We start from the raw sequence: 16,452 nt of genomic DNA on the forward strand, positions 1-16,452 counted from the left end.
TACTTTTTGTAAAATTACATTGTATCAAATGAAATAGATTTCTCCGACTTTTTTTTCGAATCGAGTTGATGTAATTTTGGGAAAAATTTCAAATGATATAAACCAAGAGAAACATTCAATTCTTAGAACATGGTATTTTTAAAAAGAGCTTCACGGGCCACAAAAAGACAGTCGCGGGGAAAATGTGGCTCGCAGGCTTTGGCCACCAATGATATAATGCAAATCCTAAAGTCTGTGCTTCAGCAAAGACCACGACTTGTACACTGTTCATTCGTTCCCCATCATCAAACACACTCTGAAGGAGCTCTTCGGATAAGCTGTTCCCCCCACCAGTTTGTGTCTCCCGAAACAATGGCTTTTCAATCCGCACTCTTGAGTTCGGTAAAGAAAGATTTAACTACGAGAGTCACTTGCACACATTTTTCAATTGTGTATGTTCTTTTATGCTGGCAAGAAAGCTTGCTTCCTTTATTCAGCAGACATGGCTATTATCATCTCCGTTGGGCTCTGTCTTTTTTTAAAAGTTTTTTTTTTTTAAAGAAAAACCAAAAACAAAATGGCCAATGGAAAACTGCCGCGGGATGATGATTCTCACCTCTTGTAGCTTTACTTCTGACGACAACATTGTAGACTTACAGCTTTATTTCTGAATCTGAATGCTCCTGATGATGAAGATTCCCCGGGGATTGTTTCAAATTGATTTGCTCCCCTTTCAAATGCGTCGTTTGAATGACATATTCGTTGCTGTGATTTGATGACGCTCCCCTTTTGTTTTATCTTAGAAATGCTGTAACAATTACTTTTTGTTTTATTGAAACAAGTACAAAAGATTCCGAATCTCTTATGATGATTTTTTCACAACAAAACACCTTATTTCTTTCATTTCAGCGTCCGATTGGATATTCTACTTGGGACTCGGCTTCATTGTTACACTGTGTGTAACTTTTTTGGTTTTCCTGCTCCATATGCGACACCGCCAGAAGATTCCCTCGTTCAGCATCCCTCGAAGAACCGCCGATGAGCACACTTACGCTCACGAGTTCCAGAAGAAACTGACACACAGTTCCAACGCTCCGGACATCAACATTCGTGTTAACAATTACGAATACAGCAACGGAAGCACCATGGAAGCTCCGAAGCTTCCTAGCCAAAACGTTCCGCTGCTGCTATCACGGTCCATTTCCACCGAGCATCACTACGATGAACCACAATTTGCTGCAAGGTAATGCAATTCTATCCCCCCTCTTAACACTCCCTGTACATCATAATCCTGCCAAAGCAACCAATCTAGATTGATTGATTCCGATACACATTGTCTGTTTCTGTGTCTCTCTTTCCGTGAAACCTCAAAAACCACACAGCTATTCGACGCCCATCGACAGTAAAAGCCACGAGAATGCTAATCTGTACCATCAGCAGAAGCTCTTGCAGCAGCAACATTTACAATCGACCGTGCAGTACAAGTCACATGTGCTAATCCCGAATGGTACCGTTGCATCCGTCACTGCTTCTACTGCTAGCACCGGACGTGCATCGCCCTCCACCATCAATCAGGCAACGAAAACAGCAAGCCTCAAAAAAGGTCATCTGCATAATCACCATCAACAGCAGCAGCAACAGTTGACATTACTAAGTCAAACGTCACAGCAGTTGGTTGGACCGTATCGAAGTGCCGAGTCGCTCAACACCAATAGTAATTCGAATTCTTGTAAGTGCACTTAGAATAAGATAGAATATCTTTAGCTTTGAAATTACTTATCAATTTCACTAGATCTAATATAAGTTTTTGGCAATTGCTTTGCCACCATCACATTCGTTTTACACGTTTACGTTTTACGAACAGTTTATCACTTTTATCTATTTTTTTATTTTAAGTTTAAGTTTTTCAATCTTTTAACTGTTTAACCGGGAAAACCCTTCATAATTGCATGCCAAGCAAACGTGATCAAACAATTAAAAAAAATAATAATTCTAACGAATCTGAAAAAACACAGTTTCAATATAAAAAACCTCATGAAATTTAGATTTTCGTTTTATTATCACTTAAAAACTCAGCATCGAAAAGGTTGGGTCGCATTCACCTAGCAAAATAGTAAAATAGTAGTCTTCAATAAAAATGAAAACAAAATTCATTCAAATATTTATATTTATTTGAAATAAATAGGGGCTATTCATTATATTTATTTTTGTAATGTATCACCGGGTTTAAAAAAATTATTGAAGTAAATCCTTTTTCGCCAGGCTCGTGGCAATTCAGCTTCACGTTCTTCCGCGCCATAATGGCGACTAATCCAGTCAGATCCGACTTTTCCGGAATGATATCTGGAGGACGACGTGAAATATACCTCGAAGCTGGGCCGATCTGAAAAAAAGCATAGTATTATGACGAGAACCAGCACAACTAAATGATATCTAAGAAAAAACTTACCATTCTGTTCCGATTTTCTCATATTGGCACGAAACATAACTTCCCTTCTGAACGACAAAACAGCTTAACCTCAATAAACGGATTCGTCAAATAGTTACTTTTATTCGAGATGAATTATTCCGTTTTGTTTAGCTCAATCCAGGTCAATTTCACCTCGCTACGAGGTAAGTTTTACCTTATTTGGATTCATCTTTTTTCTCGGTGAATTGTACCTTTTTTCCAACCTCGATTCAGGTAAATTTTACCGCGCGAAGAGGTAGAAGTTACCTTTTTGGCATTCAGGAGCGTTCACCTTTGCTAACTCGGTAAATTTTACCTTTTTATTATTTTCCGTGTAATAATCTCGGAAAGTCGAAAATAGGACTCAATTCCGTTTAGTAGCATGATAGTGCTGCCATCTATGACTGAAAACTGGAGAAAAAGTGGATGACTGTTTAAAAACATTAGGGGCCGTCCACATACCACGTGGACAACTTAAGGGGGGGAGGGGGGTATGAAAAAGTCCACGCTTGTCCACGGAGAGGGGTGTAGGGGTTTGGGTCATGTCCACGTGGACATATTTACTTTCAAAATATTTTCTAAAGGTGAATAAATATTTAGACGTTTAAATCAAATCTACAAAAGACAAAGCTTACCAGCTTAAGTTTAAACAATAAGTAGCTACTTGAAGGCAAGTGATAAATATGATAATTAAGAAATTTAAAATTTTTAAGCTAAATTTATTTCAGAAAATTCTTATTCGGTTTTTTTCAAAATCAGCCATTTCTATAACAAAAAGGCAAAAAGTTCACCATGGTGTTTTCTAACTGTCAAATTATTTGTATTTAAAAAAAAAACTTTTTCAAATCTGTCCACGTGGACATCCGGGTAGGGGGGTAGGGGTTTGCCAAATGTCCACGCTTGTCCACGGAGGAGGAGGAGGGGGTCAAAGATCTCATTTTTCTGTCCACGTTGTATCTGAACGGCCCCTTATGGAAGAGAGGGGAATCAGACGCCACTTTTTTCTTTGCTCCTTAACTTTTTATTGTAAAAGATAATATGAAACATATCCTATTGACACAGAACCAGCTGTCGTAATTCTACGTTAACCTTGCGCTCGTGGCTTATATACAACCTCTTTAACTTTTTTTTTTGTATTGAAAAATTGTGGGGAATTGTGGGCCACCCATTCCAAATTGACTAGATAACGTGCAAATTTTATCAGTTGACCGTTTATAAGTAAACTGAAATTTCATAATTAGTTTCGTTATTTTGAAGCAATTTAAGATGATGAAATAAGAAAGAGAGTTGTGTATGATCAAATAATTACTAAAACTCTTCATTTGACATAAGAAAACTTTACTTATAAGAAGCCCGTATTTTAAGCTCTGAATGTGTATGAAAACTTAAAAATATAAATGGCCCAAGATACTCCACAAAATGTAGGCCCACGATTCCCCACTCATTGACTTATTGATGTTTCATCAAAAATTCAGTTTCCACGTGAAATAACATGACAAAACTAAGATCAAAAGCGTATGAGTAAGCTTGCCAGATTGCCCGGTTTTATCCGGGTTTGCCCGGATATTTGATGCAAAATTTCGAGAAAGTCCGGTCCGGTCCGATTGCCCGGATATCGTGAAAAAAGTCCGGGTATTGCCCGGATTTTTTCACAATTTTCACAAAGAAACCAAAAAAAAAATCAAAGTTTTTGAGTAAGGGTCAGCAAATTCGATTATCGGTATGGAAATTTTCAACGGTTGTTTCGAATAACTTCGCTGATTTACTTTTAACCTGGAAGTCTGCAATTACATTAATAAAATATTAATTTTATTAATTTTAATAGTGAAAAAAATTCTGGCAACTTTACGTATGAGCATATTTGTGTTATATACTTTAGATCTCCCAAGGGTGCAATTTTTCGGGTGCTTGTTTAATTATGTATGTATGTTCATTTTTCTAGGATAGTTAAATAAAAGAAGCATATGTACATTAGGGTGTCCCTAAATTGCATAACTTCTGGGAATCTGGGGGCTCACCCTCCAAATTGTAGATAAGGATGTGCAGAACAAACTTTTGTATGGGGCCGACTAAAAAAAACATGTTTAGAGGTTCCGCAAGCGCGATGTTTGAAAAAAGTTCACTTTCAAAAGATTTGATCTAAATAAATTCTGGGTCCAAAAATTTTTATAAAATTTATATATTTTATGTTTCTTAGTTTTGTTTGAGTTAAATACTACACGTGAAAAATGAAAAATGAACCAAATTTGTATCAAAATGTAAAACAAGCAAGCCAATTCCCAGAAAAAAAATTTTTTTTGGTACAAAAATTTTTTATTCAACTGACCAAAATGTGTACCAAGCGTTAAATATTTTTGATGCCAATGCCATCAAAAGATGCGGATTTTGTGCACTTAAAATTTGCTGAACAAAACATGTTGTGTGTATCATCGTGCGGATAGCTATTCACGGTTTAGTCCTTAAAAAATCACCTTTTAGGATATTTTTTATTTAATTTATCTTAATAAATACCTATTTTATAATCATAATACTTGCAAAAATAGACTTGGATGATTTAAGGGAGTCATCAGAAGGCCATATGCCAAATTTGAGCGGAATCGGACAACAGGAAGGGGTTGCATTGAATCTCAAGTGTGAATGGGATTCTGAGACATAGTGTTCTAAAGAAGCATAAAAACTGGTTTTTCATCATACATTTTTTTTCTTTACCAATCGATTGCTTGATTATGTAGATTTTATTAAAATTTCAATCGAGACTAACATTTCACCTGAAGACTGCAACTCGATTTGACTTAAAATAAAAAAGTAATGACTGTTCAAAGATTGTATTTTTGTGGCAAATTGACGTTTAACACACAATGAGTACATTTCACTCATTGCGTTTTAAGCAAATTTTAAGTGCACAAAAATCCGCATCTTTTGATGGCTTTGGCATTAAAAATAGTTTACGCTTGGTTTACATTTTGGTCAATTTGATTCATTTTTCATTTTTCACGTGTAGTATTTAACTCAAACAAAATTTAAAAATATATAATATATAAATTTTATGAAAATTTTTGGACCCAGAATTTATTCAGAATCAAATCTTTCGAAAGTGAACTTTTTTCAAAGATCGCGCTTGCGGAACCTCTAAACATGTTTATTTTTAGTCGGCCCCATACAAAAGTTTGTTCTGCACATCCTAATCTACCATTTAGAGGGTGAGCCCCCAGATTCCCAGAAGTTATGCAATTTTGGGACAGCCTAATGTTGGATTGAGAATTTTATCTCAACACACATCTGAGATATTCAGAGTGGCCCACGTTTCCCCACTCTTCTCTAGTATTTTTGAATCAAAAACCTATTTTTTTTTATTCAAACTCAGCCTAGAATCTTTGTTTCATCATTTTTAGTCATGTTAATGAATGCTAATGAAGAAAATAAGCAGTTTAATAAAGTATTATAGTTCAAATTTCAAAATCCTTAGCGCCAGAGGAAAAAAAATCTTGAAACCTCCTTAAAAACCTTTGGAATACTTCAAAACGCCAAAAATGCAGTTACCTTTTTAAATATTTTGTTGACGCATTATTATTCACTTTTTTACAGTTTATTTTAAGAAATAATCTTAATTTTTGTTGAAAACCCCAAGTGTTACAATTCTTATTTCGCACCCTTTTTCATACTTTTGATCCTCGACGCCAATTGCTTCGTCTGAAAAAAGTAAACTTAAGCTTGTTTAATTTGTTAATATTTAAAAAAAAAATAATTCCCTTAAATCTGATCATTTTTAGTTTTGTTATACAAATTTCCATTCAAGTTGATCAATTCAACCTGATTTAATTTTATATTTAGATGTATTTTTTGCATATGTTTACACAACTTATTCATTTTTTTCTACAATTCTGTCAAAATTTTAGAAAAACTGAAATTTTCATAGTTGCTCAAAATAACCTCGAAACTATCATGTAAGCCGGATTTGTTTTTGCAAAATTGTTGAAATTGTGGTGCAAAACACTAAATAGACTCCAATTTCGTTGGATTCATCTCAAAATTTTATGAATACCTGTCAATTTGATGCAAAATGATTACGTATTAAAAGACGCCGAAGTGTTTGTCATGATTTCATACCATTTAACATGAAAACATAACATATAATTTTATTTGAAAGTTTAGGGCTTCACTATTTTTTCATCATGATTTTGAATTAAAAAGCCAGCATCTTTAAAAACGATACAAATGGATCGATCTCTGTAAGACCGATATTTTAAATTTTTTATAGGAAGGGTGCAACCTGAGAGCTGCTGATGTAAATAGTGAAAACTACGGGAAGCTCATTCACAATATCAAATAATATGAACAATGAAAAATATGTTCTCAAATCCAACTTCAGAATGTTTTTATTTCCACGAATTTGGTTGGGTGTATTCAACAGAATAAATATATACATTTCTCCATGCGACATACTTTCAAGATATGAATAAGTCTGAATATTTTAACTTGACTTGTTAAAAACATTCATAATTTTAAGTAAGTTCCCTTGATGGAATGCAAATAACGATAAAGCTACAGATTTTCATCATCGCTGGAAGCTCAAGTTCAATTCTTCAAGCATCCAATTTTTTTCAAATATAATTCTCATGAGGTGTGGAGACAATATTAAAATGTAATTTTAAAAAAAGGAGTGATAAAATGGACGCTTTGTTTGTCTTGAAATACTTGTTATTGTGGTCTCATTTAAAAGCTGAACACTGTTCAGTGAACAGCCTTCTGCCGAGTTTCGACAGTAAGTCTTGAAAGTTTCGATAAGAACTTCAATCTTGAGCTAAGTAATGTGCTATACAATATTGAAGCTCAATTTAAAGCTGAGTAAGCTTCGGGTTACCGTTCAATGGAGTTTTCGACAACTCGAGTATGCGATAAAACTTCAGGTTTTCTTCAACAGTATAGAGGTTAAAAATCGCTATCTTTTAAATCAGGCCCCATTATATTGGTGATATGGAATCACCAACTATAAAAAACAGTCTCTTGAATGGTACAGGTATCAAAATTCTTGAAAAAAACTAAATCTTATAGTCTCCGAAATAAATTTAAAAAAAAACCTCAAAAGATCGAAAATTCGGATCGAAATTTAATCGATTTTTCTAAGGTTGAACAATCGATCCATAAAATCGTAAATTTGAGCTCAAAAGATCGATCTCACAAAGATCGACTGATCCTAAACAGAAAACCATCACAAAATTTTTTTATCAAATATAAATTAAAAATAGATTTATTTTCTAAAAAACACAGAATTTTTTCGGCTTACCTCCGCATACCAAGGAGGATGCTTATTTTCTTCACTATTCCAATAGAGATGATGTCTGAAAACATGTGTTTTTATACATTGGAATAACCTCTTGATTAAATAATAAAACAATCAAAATAGCCGGTTTCCGAAACCGGGCGGTCTAAATGGGCTCATTTTCGATTTGAGCAATATTTCAGTTCCACTTACAATGTTTTCGTATAATTTGATTGAAAATTGTAGAAACTGATGAAGAGCTTATTTTAAAGCTGAAATTTTGGCGAAATTTTAGATATGGGATGTCCATGATAATATTTCGATCATGTGACATCTATTATATAAAATTCTCTTGTAACGGTGTTTGTAGTACTACTCCTCCGAAATGACCCAAACGATTCGAATGAAATTATTTTTAGAATATTCTGTAGCCATGCGAATCGGTTTATATCGAATAAAAACAACACAAAGTCGCATCAATTGTCCGTAATTATTAAATTTGTAGTTTTTTGAATGAAATGAAAGTCATGGCTTCCATTTTTTCGAGATTTTTTTTTCCTTTGGGCGGTTTGTTTTTCGTCTCCAAGGTCGAGGCGTCGCGACCTGACGTCGTTAGAAGATAGTAACTATGGCATAGCATACTGATCAGTGAAAATATTTTGGCGCGTATTTCTCAACCAAGCATATTTTCAATGCAAGTGGTGGCGGTATGAAGCCTTGATGTAATTTGTTTTGTTCTTGATTCCTAGCTCATTTCTACAGCACATGGTTATGAATGACGCCTAGATGTGAGTCAGATTGACATTTTGCCGATCGAATACAACAAATAAATTTTGTTTTGCCAAAATTCAAAATTGAAAAGTCAGGCATTCATTTTTAGAAATTTTCTTTTCTTTGAGGGGTTTGTTTTCCGTCTCCATGGGCGAGGCGTCGCTAGCAAACGTCGTTGCAAGATAATAGTAACCAAAGCATACTGTTCATTGATCGCTGGAAAAATTTAAAAATTAGGCGCCTGTTTCACAACCAAGTACTTATATTTCTTATGCACGTGGCATGCAACCTAGATATGTTTTTTTCCTTGCTTATTTGTACACAGCACATGGTAATAAATGACGCCATGCTGTGTACAAATAAGCAATAATAAATGTGACACGGATTGATATTTTATCGATCGAATCAAAACCATGTACCTAAACGATTTCAAATATTAAAAATATTTTTAATTCGTGTCAATTTAAGAAGTAAATTGTTGTCCAAAAAATATGAATTTGGTAATGATAAATATGAAATGAAGACACTTTGAGGACGTTTGAAAATAAGAAATTGGGAAGCTTTACATTCAATTTCGTATAATCCACACCTAGAACGCTAGACACATTAACTTAACAGGAGTCTGTTCTTTGAAATAGACTAGAAAGGATTGAAGTTTTTAAAGGCAAAATGAACTTTTTGATTTTTTGCAAACGTAAGTTGAAATAATCTACTTTTCAATAACAAAAAGTGAGGATATGCATTTTCCGGAAGAACTTCCAATTAAGAAAGTAGACTAGAGCAAGTGCAAACTTTCAATTTTTACATTATTGCTAAAAGTTGTTGGGCCCAAAAAACCGTCTGATTAAATAAACTCAACTCTTTTTTTTTAATCATTCATCAAAAAACTGTTTACACGTTAACTGTTTGTTTACACACAACTCAAGTACAAACTTAACATGAAATTTATGTTTTTGTTTTACATATTTTGGCTACATAGAAGAGATTTTTGATTCACTTTTTTGTTGAAAAGTTTTTTTGTGATTGAAATTCCAGGGGCAGCAGATTTTTATGATGAAGTTTTAATATGAACTGAAAGTGTTAAAAGTTATATTAATTCCTGTAATTTCTTAGGTAGAATAAGTGAAAACGCGCCATTCAGCAATGAAACATCTACAATTTAAGAATTTTATCTCCAAAATGGCCAGAAAGGATATCCCGAGTGTTGAATCTGAAGCGGATATTCAAAACTTCTATAAAGGTCTTTGTAAATCTAGGTCTTTTGGTTGAACAGCATTCAGTGAAATTGAAGTACCAAGCATTAATTTATTCCGGAAAAAAACTTAGGATATATCAATGAAAGTTTATAAAACAGACAAACAAGAACAAGTATTCAATTCATTTTAAAGTCTTTTCACTGACGCATCTGAAAAAGACCTATGTGTTTTCACTTGCCCCAATAAATGGGACAAATGCATACTTCGATATTTCTTTTTGTCAACACAACATAATTTTTTTTTGAAAATTTTTTTTTTTAGAAAATATGAAAGTTGAACTTTGGCGATATTCGTTTGCATTTGCCCCGGTGTTACATTTTTGAAATGAACTCATGAAACCATCGAAGCATGAACAGATTATTTCTTTTCGATCTATTAAATTTTAAAAACTCTGCTTTTCAATTAAATGTTATTAAATCTTAAAAATACTACATAATCCTAAATGAAATCGCAGATCACCACCAACAATGTTCAGAAAATTTTGAAATCAGAACATCTAAATGCTTCAATTAAAATCTTTAAAATAATGGGAGAATTTATCTAAACATATGTTTTCCCCTTTTCAAAACCAATCGTTTCTTTGATTCATTGGGTTAAAGTTCAAAGGAATTATTTTGCATTTTTTGCTAGAATAAGTTCATTTGCAGTATACAAAATCGTCAGATTTATTGCCATGACAAATGCTGATTGGGAACATTTTAAGTTGAAATGTGTAAAGTCTATAACTTAAGTATCAGGCGAAACTATTTGGAAATGATTTTGGTGAAAATATGGATTTTAATTCAAACTGCTTGAAGCATGAGGATGGTGAATAAAAAGCTGTTTGAAAATGGTTAGTAAAAAATCTTTTCTAATGTGTTTCATTTCTTCAGCTCTAAAAAAACACCATCCAAAGCTAATTGGGAATGCGCTGCGTTAGGCAAAACATTCGACAAATACTCCAAAAAATGGCCCGATATTCAAAATTCTATTTTAAAAAAGATTCATAAACAATATATTCCAATAAATTAGAAACTTTTTATTTCGGTTTAATCCTTAATGTGAACTCGAACAAAACGAAATAAATCTACTAAAAGGAATACAGCAAATGAAACAAACATATTATCAACATACAGTTAATTATGGAACAAGTTACAAAAATTGGATTTTAAAAGACCCGTTGAGTTAAAATTCTTAGGTTTAATTTTGATAGAATCAAGCGGGACGATTCGATTAAGGGGGGGGGGGGGGGTAGGGTCTAACGGGTATAAAAAAACACCATTTTCACGATTTTTTTCTAGAGCTATCGTTCAAACAAATGTATTCAAATTTTTTGCATTATACAAAGCATTGTTAAAAGAACATTTAGTATTTTTTTCGTAGAAAAATATTGAAAAATGAGCCGGTGACGGAGCACTTTCGAGGATGCCTTTTAGAAAACAGGATTTGCGGTGGACACTGTATCTCAGCACAGAATCATCTGAAGTCAAAAAATCAGAGCAAAATATTTTTAATAGATGTTTTTCTGGACCCCAACGTTTTTATTTAACTTAAAAAAATTTTTATGAAATTTTTGTGGCTGTTTGAAGTAAAAACTAGGATTTTTCATAAAAAAATCCGCCATTTTTCACCTGTAAAATCTCCCCAAAGTAAAAAAAAACAAAAAAGAAAAACGTTGGGGTCTGGTATTTTATACGTAGAAAATATGTTCCAAATTTGAAAAGGATCGGATAAGTAGTTTTCAAATGACGATGTCCACGGACTTTAAAAATGTGCTTTCGAGAAAAACGCGTTTGAAGTTACTGCTCTTGCTTTCTTGCAGTATTAAATAGGAGGAGATAAAGGCCTATAACTTCTACAGTTTTGCTTCAATTGACTTGAAAATTTGACACAACATTCTTGAAATGTTTTACAATAAGAAAATAAAAAAATAAAAAAATCGATTTTTTGAAAGTGTTAGACCCTACCCCCCCCCCCCCCCCCCTTAAAGGAAAAGAAGGGAAATGAAAAGAAAACTAGGAAAAATGGAAAATGGACGCCAAATTGAACATGGTAAGACGAAGTTTACCGGGTCTGCTAGTTTTTCTATGAAATCAGTAAAAAGCTTAGATTTAAAGTTTCAATGATAAAAAGCACAAACTGTTTATGGTTAACCTACTTTTCCTTTAAAGAGGCATTTAACCTGCCTTATATAGGCATTCAAAACCCGTCTCTAATTTCAATACCTTATCATTCTTTACTTTACTTCAAGTTTCAGATTGTTGAATTTCAGATTTTCAATTTAATTAGAAAGAAAAGCCAAAAAAATTGTTTAGAGATTTTGTATTGTGGACATAGTTTTCAAAGTTAAATATCAAGATGTTGCATAACCCTGTATGAATTTTTCATTTTTTTGGACCTTATTTTCCGTTAAAATTTTAACATGCCATGTTATCAAAGCGCATTTCTCTCAAGCTGAACTGATAAGATATATTTATTACCCGATATGCGCATTTAACAATACTATCCCTTTATATGTCAGGTTAAGTGTTTATTTTAATTTTTAGTTGTATTTCTCACCTCTAAACTCTAAGTTTTTTTTTTCAAAAATTATCACATCAAAAACCTGAATTTTGATCAGAACAGAAACAACCTATTTCAATAAGTTTTCAAACAATTCTTCTGCTAATTTAGAATTTTTTTTTCTTCAACATTCCTTACCAAAACAGCCAACTCCACATACGCAGTTGCCACAACGGATTCGGTGGACACATCCACCGGCAGCAACTCAACGAGTGGTGATCTCCTGTACAAATCGAACAGCATGCGGCAAGTAGTCACCTCGGATGGAGGCTGGCTTGAGCTGGAACACTTGCAGACGTCCCTGTCGATTCCAGAGGGTGCCCTACCGGATAATTTGAAGATTAACGTATTTCTTGCCGTCATGTACGACTGTAAGGATACCATCCTGGTCGAGAACCAAATCACTCACATTAGTCCGACGATCGTCTGTGGTCCGGCAAAGAGCAGCTTCTCGAAGCCGCTGATCATTAAGGTGCCGCACTGTGCAGAAGACATCAGTAACTGGAAGATTTCTCTGTTCTATAAGGAAGAAGTAACCAATTGTTGGAAGAAGATTGCTTCTTCAGAAAATGATGTGCCTAGTCCACAGGCTTACATTCAGCTAGACCTGAAGAACGCTTACATCATGACCCGGAGGTTGGGCAAATATATTCTGGGAGGGGAAAACCTTATGCCGGAGGTTTCTGTTATGAAAAGGCTGAAAATCTACATGTTTGGTCCCAGTAGGAAACCGGAAATGGATTTCAACATTCGTGTTTACATCCTAGAAGACTACCCGAGTGCCCTGGAACATTGTTCATTGATAGAAAACCGAATGGGATACTTCATGATTGGTCAGAGTTCTGCGTTCCACTTCATGAACAACAAGGAAAACCTATTACTGAGAATCAACTGCTCCGGAGGCTGGATAGCGAAGCCAGACAGTGGGATCCAGCAAATTCCGTTCAATCACGTGTGGAAAAACATGTCCATTCTTCATTGTGATTTTATGCTACAAAAATTGGTGGATGAGATTCCTTGCCTAAGGGTGGAACTGTCAGCAGAACAAGAAAACGGAGCAAAAGTTTTGATCACAGCGGTGGCTTTCTCGTGATAGTACATCCGGAAGGCACTGGAGAAGTTGATGACGATTTGAAAAATAAAACCTCCACAACGGTATTCATTATCGAAAAAAAAATCCGAGTCCGCGGAATGAGTGATATTCGAAACCAATTTAAAATAAAATAAACTAAGCAAATATTTATCCCGACAACTGGTGTGTAGTGGAAAGTGTATTTTAACTTATTGGTTTCCAAAAACATTCGTAATTATTGCAATTGAGCAACCCTTAAAATTGTTCGCATAATAAAAATGTTATAAATCCTTTAGTGATTCGATATTTAACGAGATGGATTCGTAGTCAAGCCAAACAAAAAAAACAGTAAAGTGTTAAAAATTCACCCATTACAAGTAAAATATGTATTTCGCAGTTAGTTTCAATACATGCTATATTATGCTGCAGTATAGATTTAGATTTCGATGAAGACTGACTGTAAAAACAATAAAGTGATTATGAATGATATACCCGTCTTAGTTTTTGTGATGACAACAGAAACGTATTATAGTAGTTTTTTGAAAAGGTGGTGCTTATTCAGTGTGTTTTTATCGATAATTTACCTAACAATAAGATCTTTACCAAAAATTTTAACCCCGATTGATATGATATTCATTTTTCTGATCCTATGAAAAATGTTTGAAAAAGTTTATATCTTTTTCAGACTCGTCCCATTCTAAAGAAATTCATTTTATGCTTATTTCACCTCTTATTGTACAGATTATGGGTCTCTGCTGTATAATTAGAATATAATTATTTGTGCTCCTAAAAATCTTAAAAAAAAATATTTTTTTTTTGACATTTAATCAGTATAATATCAAGTTATTAGCTTGTAATGTGTATTTTTTTTTCTTCGAATTTAAGCTCAATGAAAGAAATACTCAAATCTAAGGGAAAAAGATTGAGGGATAATCTAAAAGTACAGCATTGTACTCTCCACGGAAAAGGTACATGGTGACATTAATTTCAGACTGCAGATAACTAAGTACGAGAAAAAATATTTAATCAGTTTCAGCATTCATGGGTCGACATGAATAAGATTCATTTGTCAGATTTTTCTTTCACGTTTATTTGTGACGGCATGGTATAGTTTTAAACATAAGTTTTGAGTAATATCGATCGATGATTTCTGATAAACTAACAATTCAACTTGAAAAATATAAACTGTTCATAATTTTTACCATGCTAAGTTAAATCGATAAAAACAGATGATGTCTTGATGTCCTTGATTTAACACGTTCGTCGCCACGGCACCCATATTCAGGTGACGGGTGTATTTCCTGGGGGGCCCCGTCACATCAAAAAGCATGTGACGCTCTCTTACTTGAGTTTACAGCTCAGCTTCGCCACATGTTTCAAATATGGGAGTTCTCCCTCTTTGCTTTCTCTCTCTGAAAATTTCTTTGGGCCTGGCTAGTAAAACTACCAAAATGAGCGTGGCGACGAACGTGTTAAGGTTACAAGAATTTCTTTTGTTTATAACTTCTTTAAATTTTGTCAAAATATCTGTATCTGATCGAACCGCAAGCAAATTAAACTTAATGAAAACTCTTGCAACTGTTTACCCAGAAGTCAAAATCTCTGTCGTTTTTCGAGAAAGTTGAACATTTATAAAAAAAAACATAAAGTGTATTAACTTTTTTCTTAAAGGTAATTCTCAAAAAACGAGAACTGGCTGATAAAAAACTGAGATCGTCAAAAAAAATTTCGATTCAGCTTCCTATTTTTTCGGCTTCTCGGAAAAAACATAAATATGGTTGGCTTGTGTTTTTGCGAAGAATTGATGCCTTTTTTTTGAAAATTCTGCTAGTTTGCAAAAATTTATTTTAGTTTCAAAGCAAAGTTGATTAATGTGGATTGAAACTTCTGCGTTTGAAATAAATAAGAAAGATAAAGACTTCTGCCGGTAGAAAAAGGAATAATGTTGATTTATGATTTTTCTAGGCTTTTCTCTAGTTCAAATTGACAAGTTTTGGATTACATACAAAAAATTGTATAATGTCTGCTGATTAAAAACTCAGAACTATCTGAAATCTTCATATTGAAAATTGCGATAGAAGATTGAAATTCTTTTGTTAAAAGTGCAAAGTTCTATACCTCAGCTGATCAAAATGATAAAAGCTGGTTGATATCTTACATATAAAAATAGAGGCGTTTTCGTTGTATCACTATCACTTTTAAACGGGTGGTCGGAAAGGAGAAAATTTGGTATCCAAGGGTTTTTAGTCAGAGATGGTTTGCAAAATAGTCTCGAGAATCTAATTTTTTATGGAAGGGGCTCCTATACAAATGCAACTTGAAATGGGACACAACTCGAAAAATTTAAATCAGTTTTCATGAAAATTGATTAACGAGCACGAAAAAGTTAAGGAAGTGGAGATGAGGTGTCATACGAGCTTTTTGGTGTGGGGGAGTGTGGTGGGCCGCTACATAAAAAAAAACATTTTCTAACGACTTATTGAGTTAAAGATTAAACGAAGCTTACCGGATCAGCTAGTTTTAACTAAATAAAATTTTAGAGAATGAGGAGTATATAGTGAATAAAGAATTTTTCAAGATCAGAATTGTTATTTTTTTTATTAAATTTAAAAAAAGGAAAAATGCAAGATTCTTAAATTAAGGGGGGGGGGGGGGGGTAGGGTCTAACGGGTAAAAAAAACACCATTTTCACGATTTTTTTTCTAGAGCTATCGTTCAAACAAATGTATTCAAATTTTTTGCATTATACAAAGCATTGTTAAAAGAACATTTAGTAATTTTTTCGTAAAAAAATATTAAAAATGAGCCGGTGACGGAGCACTTTCGAGAATGCCTTTTAGAAAACAGGATTTGCGGTGGACACTGTATCTCAGCGCAGAATCATCTGAAATCAAAAAATCAGAGCAAAATATTTTTAATCGATGTTTTTCTGGACCCCAACGTTTTTATTTAAGTTAAAAAAAATTTTATGAAATTTTTGTGGCTGTTTGAAGTAAAAACTACGATTTTTCACGAAACAATCCGCCATTTTTTATCTGTAAAATCTCCTCAAAGTAAAAAAAAATAAAAAAGAAAAACGTTGGGGTCTGGTATTTTATATGTAGAAAATATGATAAAAAATAAA

General features: G+C 33.6%; 1 protein-coding gene across 3 annotated transcripts in view; it reads left to right on the top strand.

Moving 5' to 3' along the window:
- LOC129750145 (uncharacterized) overlaps positions 1–13,798 on the top strand; it is a 531,649-nt gene extending 517,851 nt beyond the window's left edge. For all 3 annotated transcript variants that reach the window (XM_055745386.1, XM_055745388.1, XM_055745387.1), the window contains 3 exons: positions 889–1,222; positions 1,362–1,708; positions 12,403–13,798. In XM_055745386.1, the coding sequence (XP_055601361.1) occupies positions 889–1,222; positions 1,362–1,708; positions 12,403–13,349 (1,628 nt within the window). In that variant the 3' untranslated portion in view covers positions 13,350–13,798. The remainder of the gene's footprint in view (positions 1–888; positions 1,223–1,361; positions 1,709–12,402) is intronic.
- Positions 13,799–16,452: the final 2,654 nt, after the last annotated feature.

This window comes from Uranotaenia lowii, chromosome 2 (genome assembly GCF_029784155.1).
Source record: "Uranotaenia lowii strain MFRU-FL chromosome 2, ASM2978415v1, whole genome shotgun sequence".
Lineage (NCBI taxonomy): Eukaryota > Metazoa > Arthropoda > Insecta > Diptera > Culicidae > Uranotaenia > Uranotaenia lowii.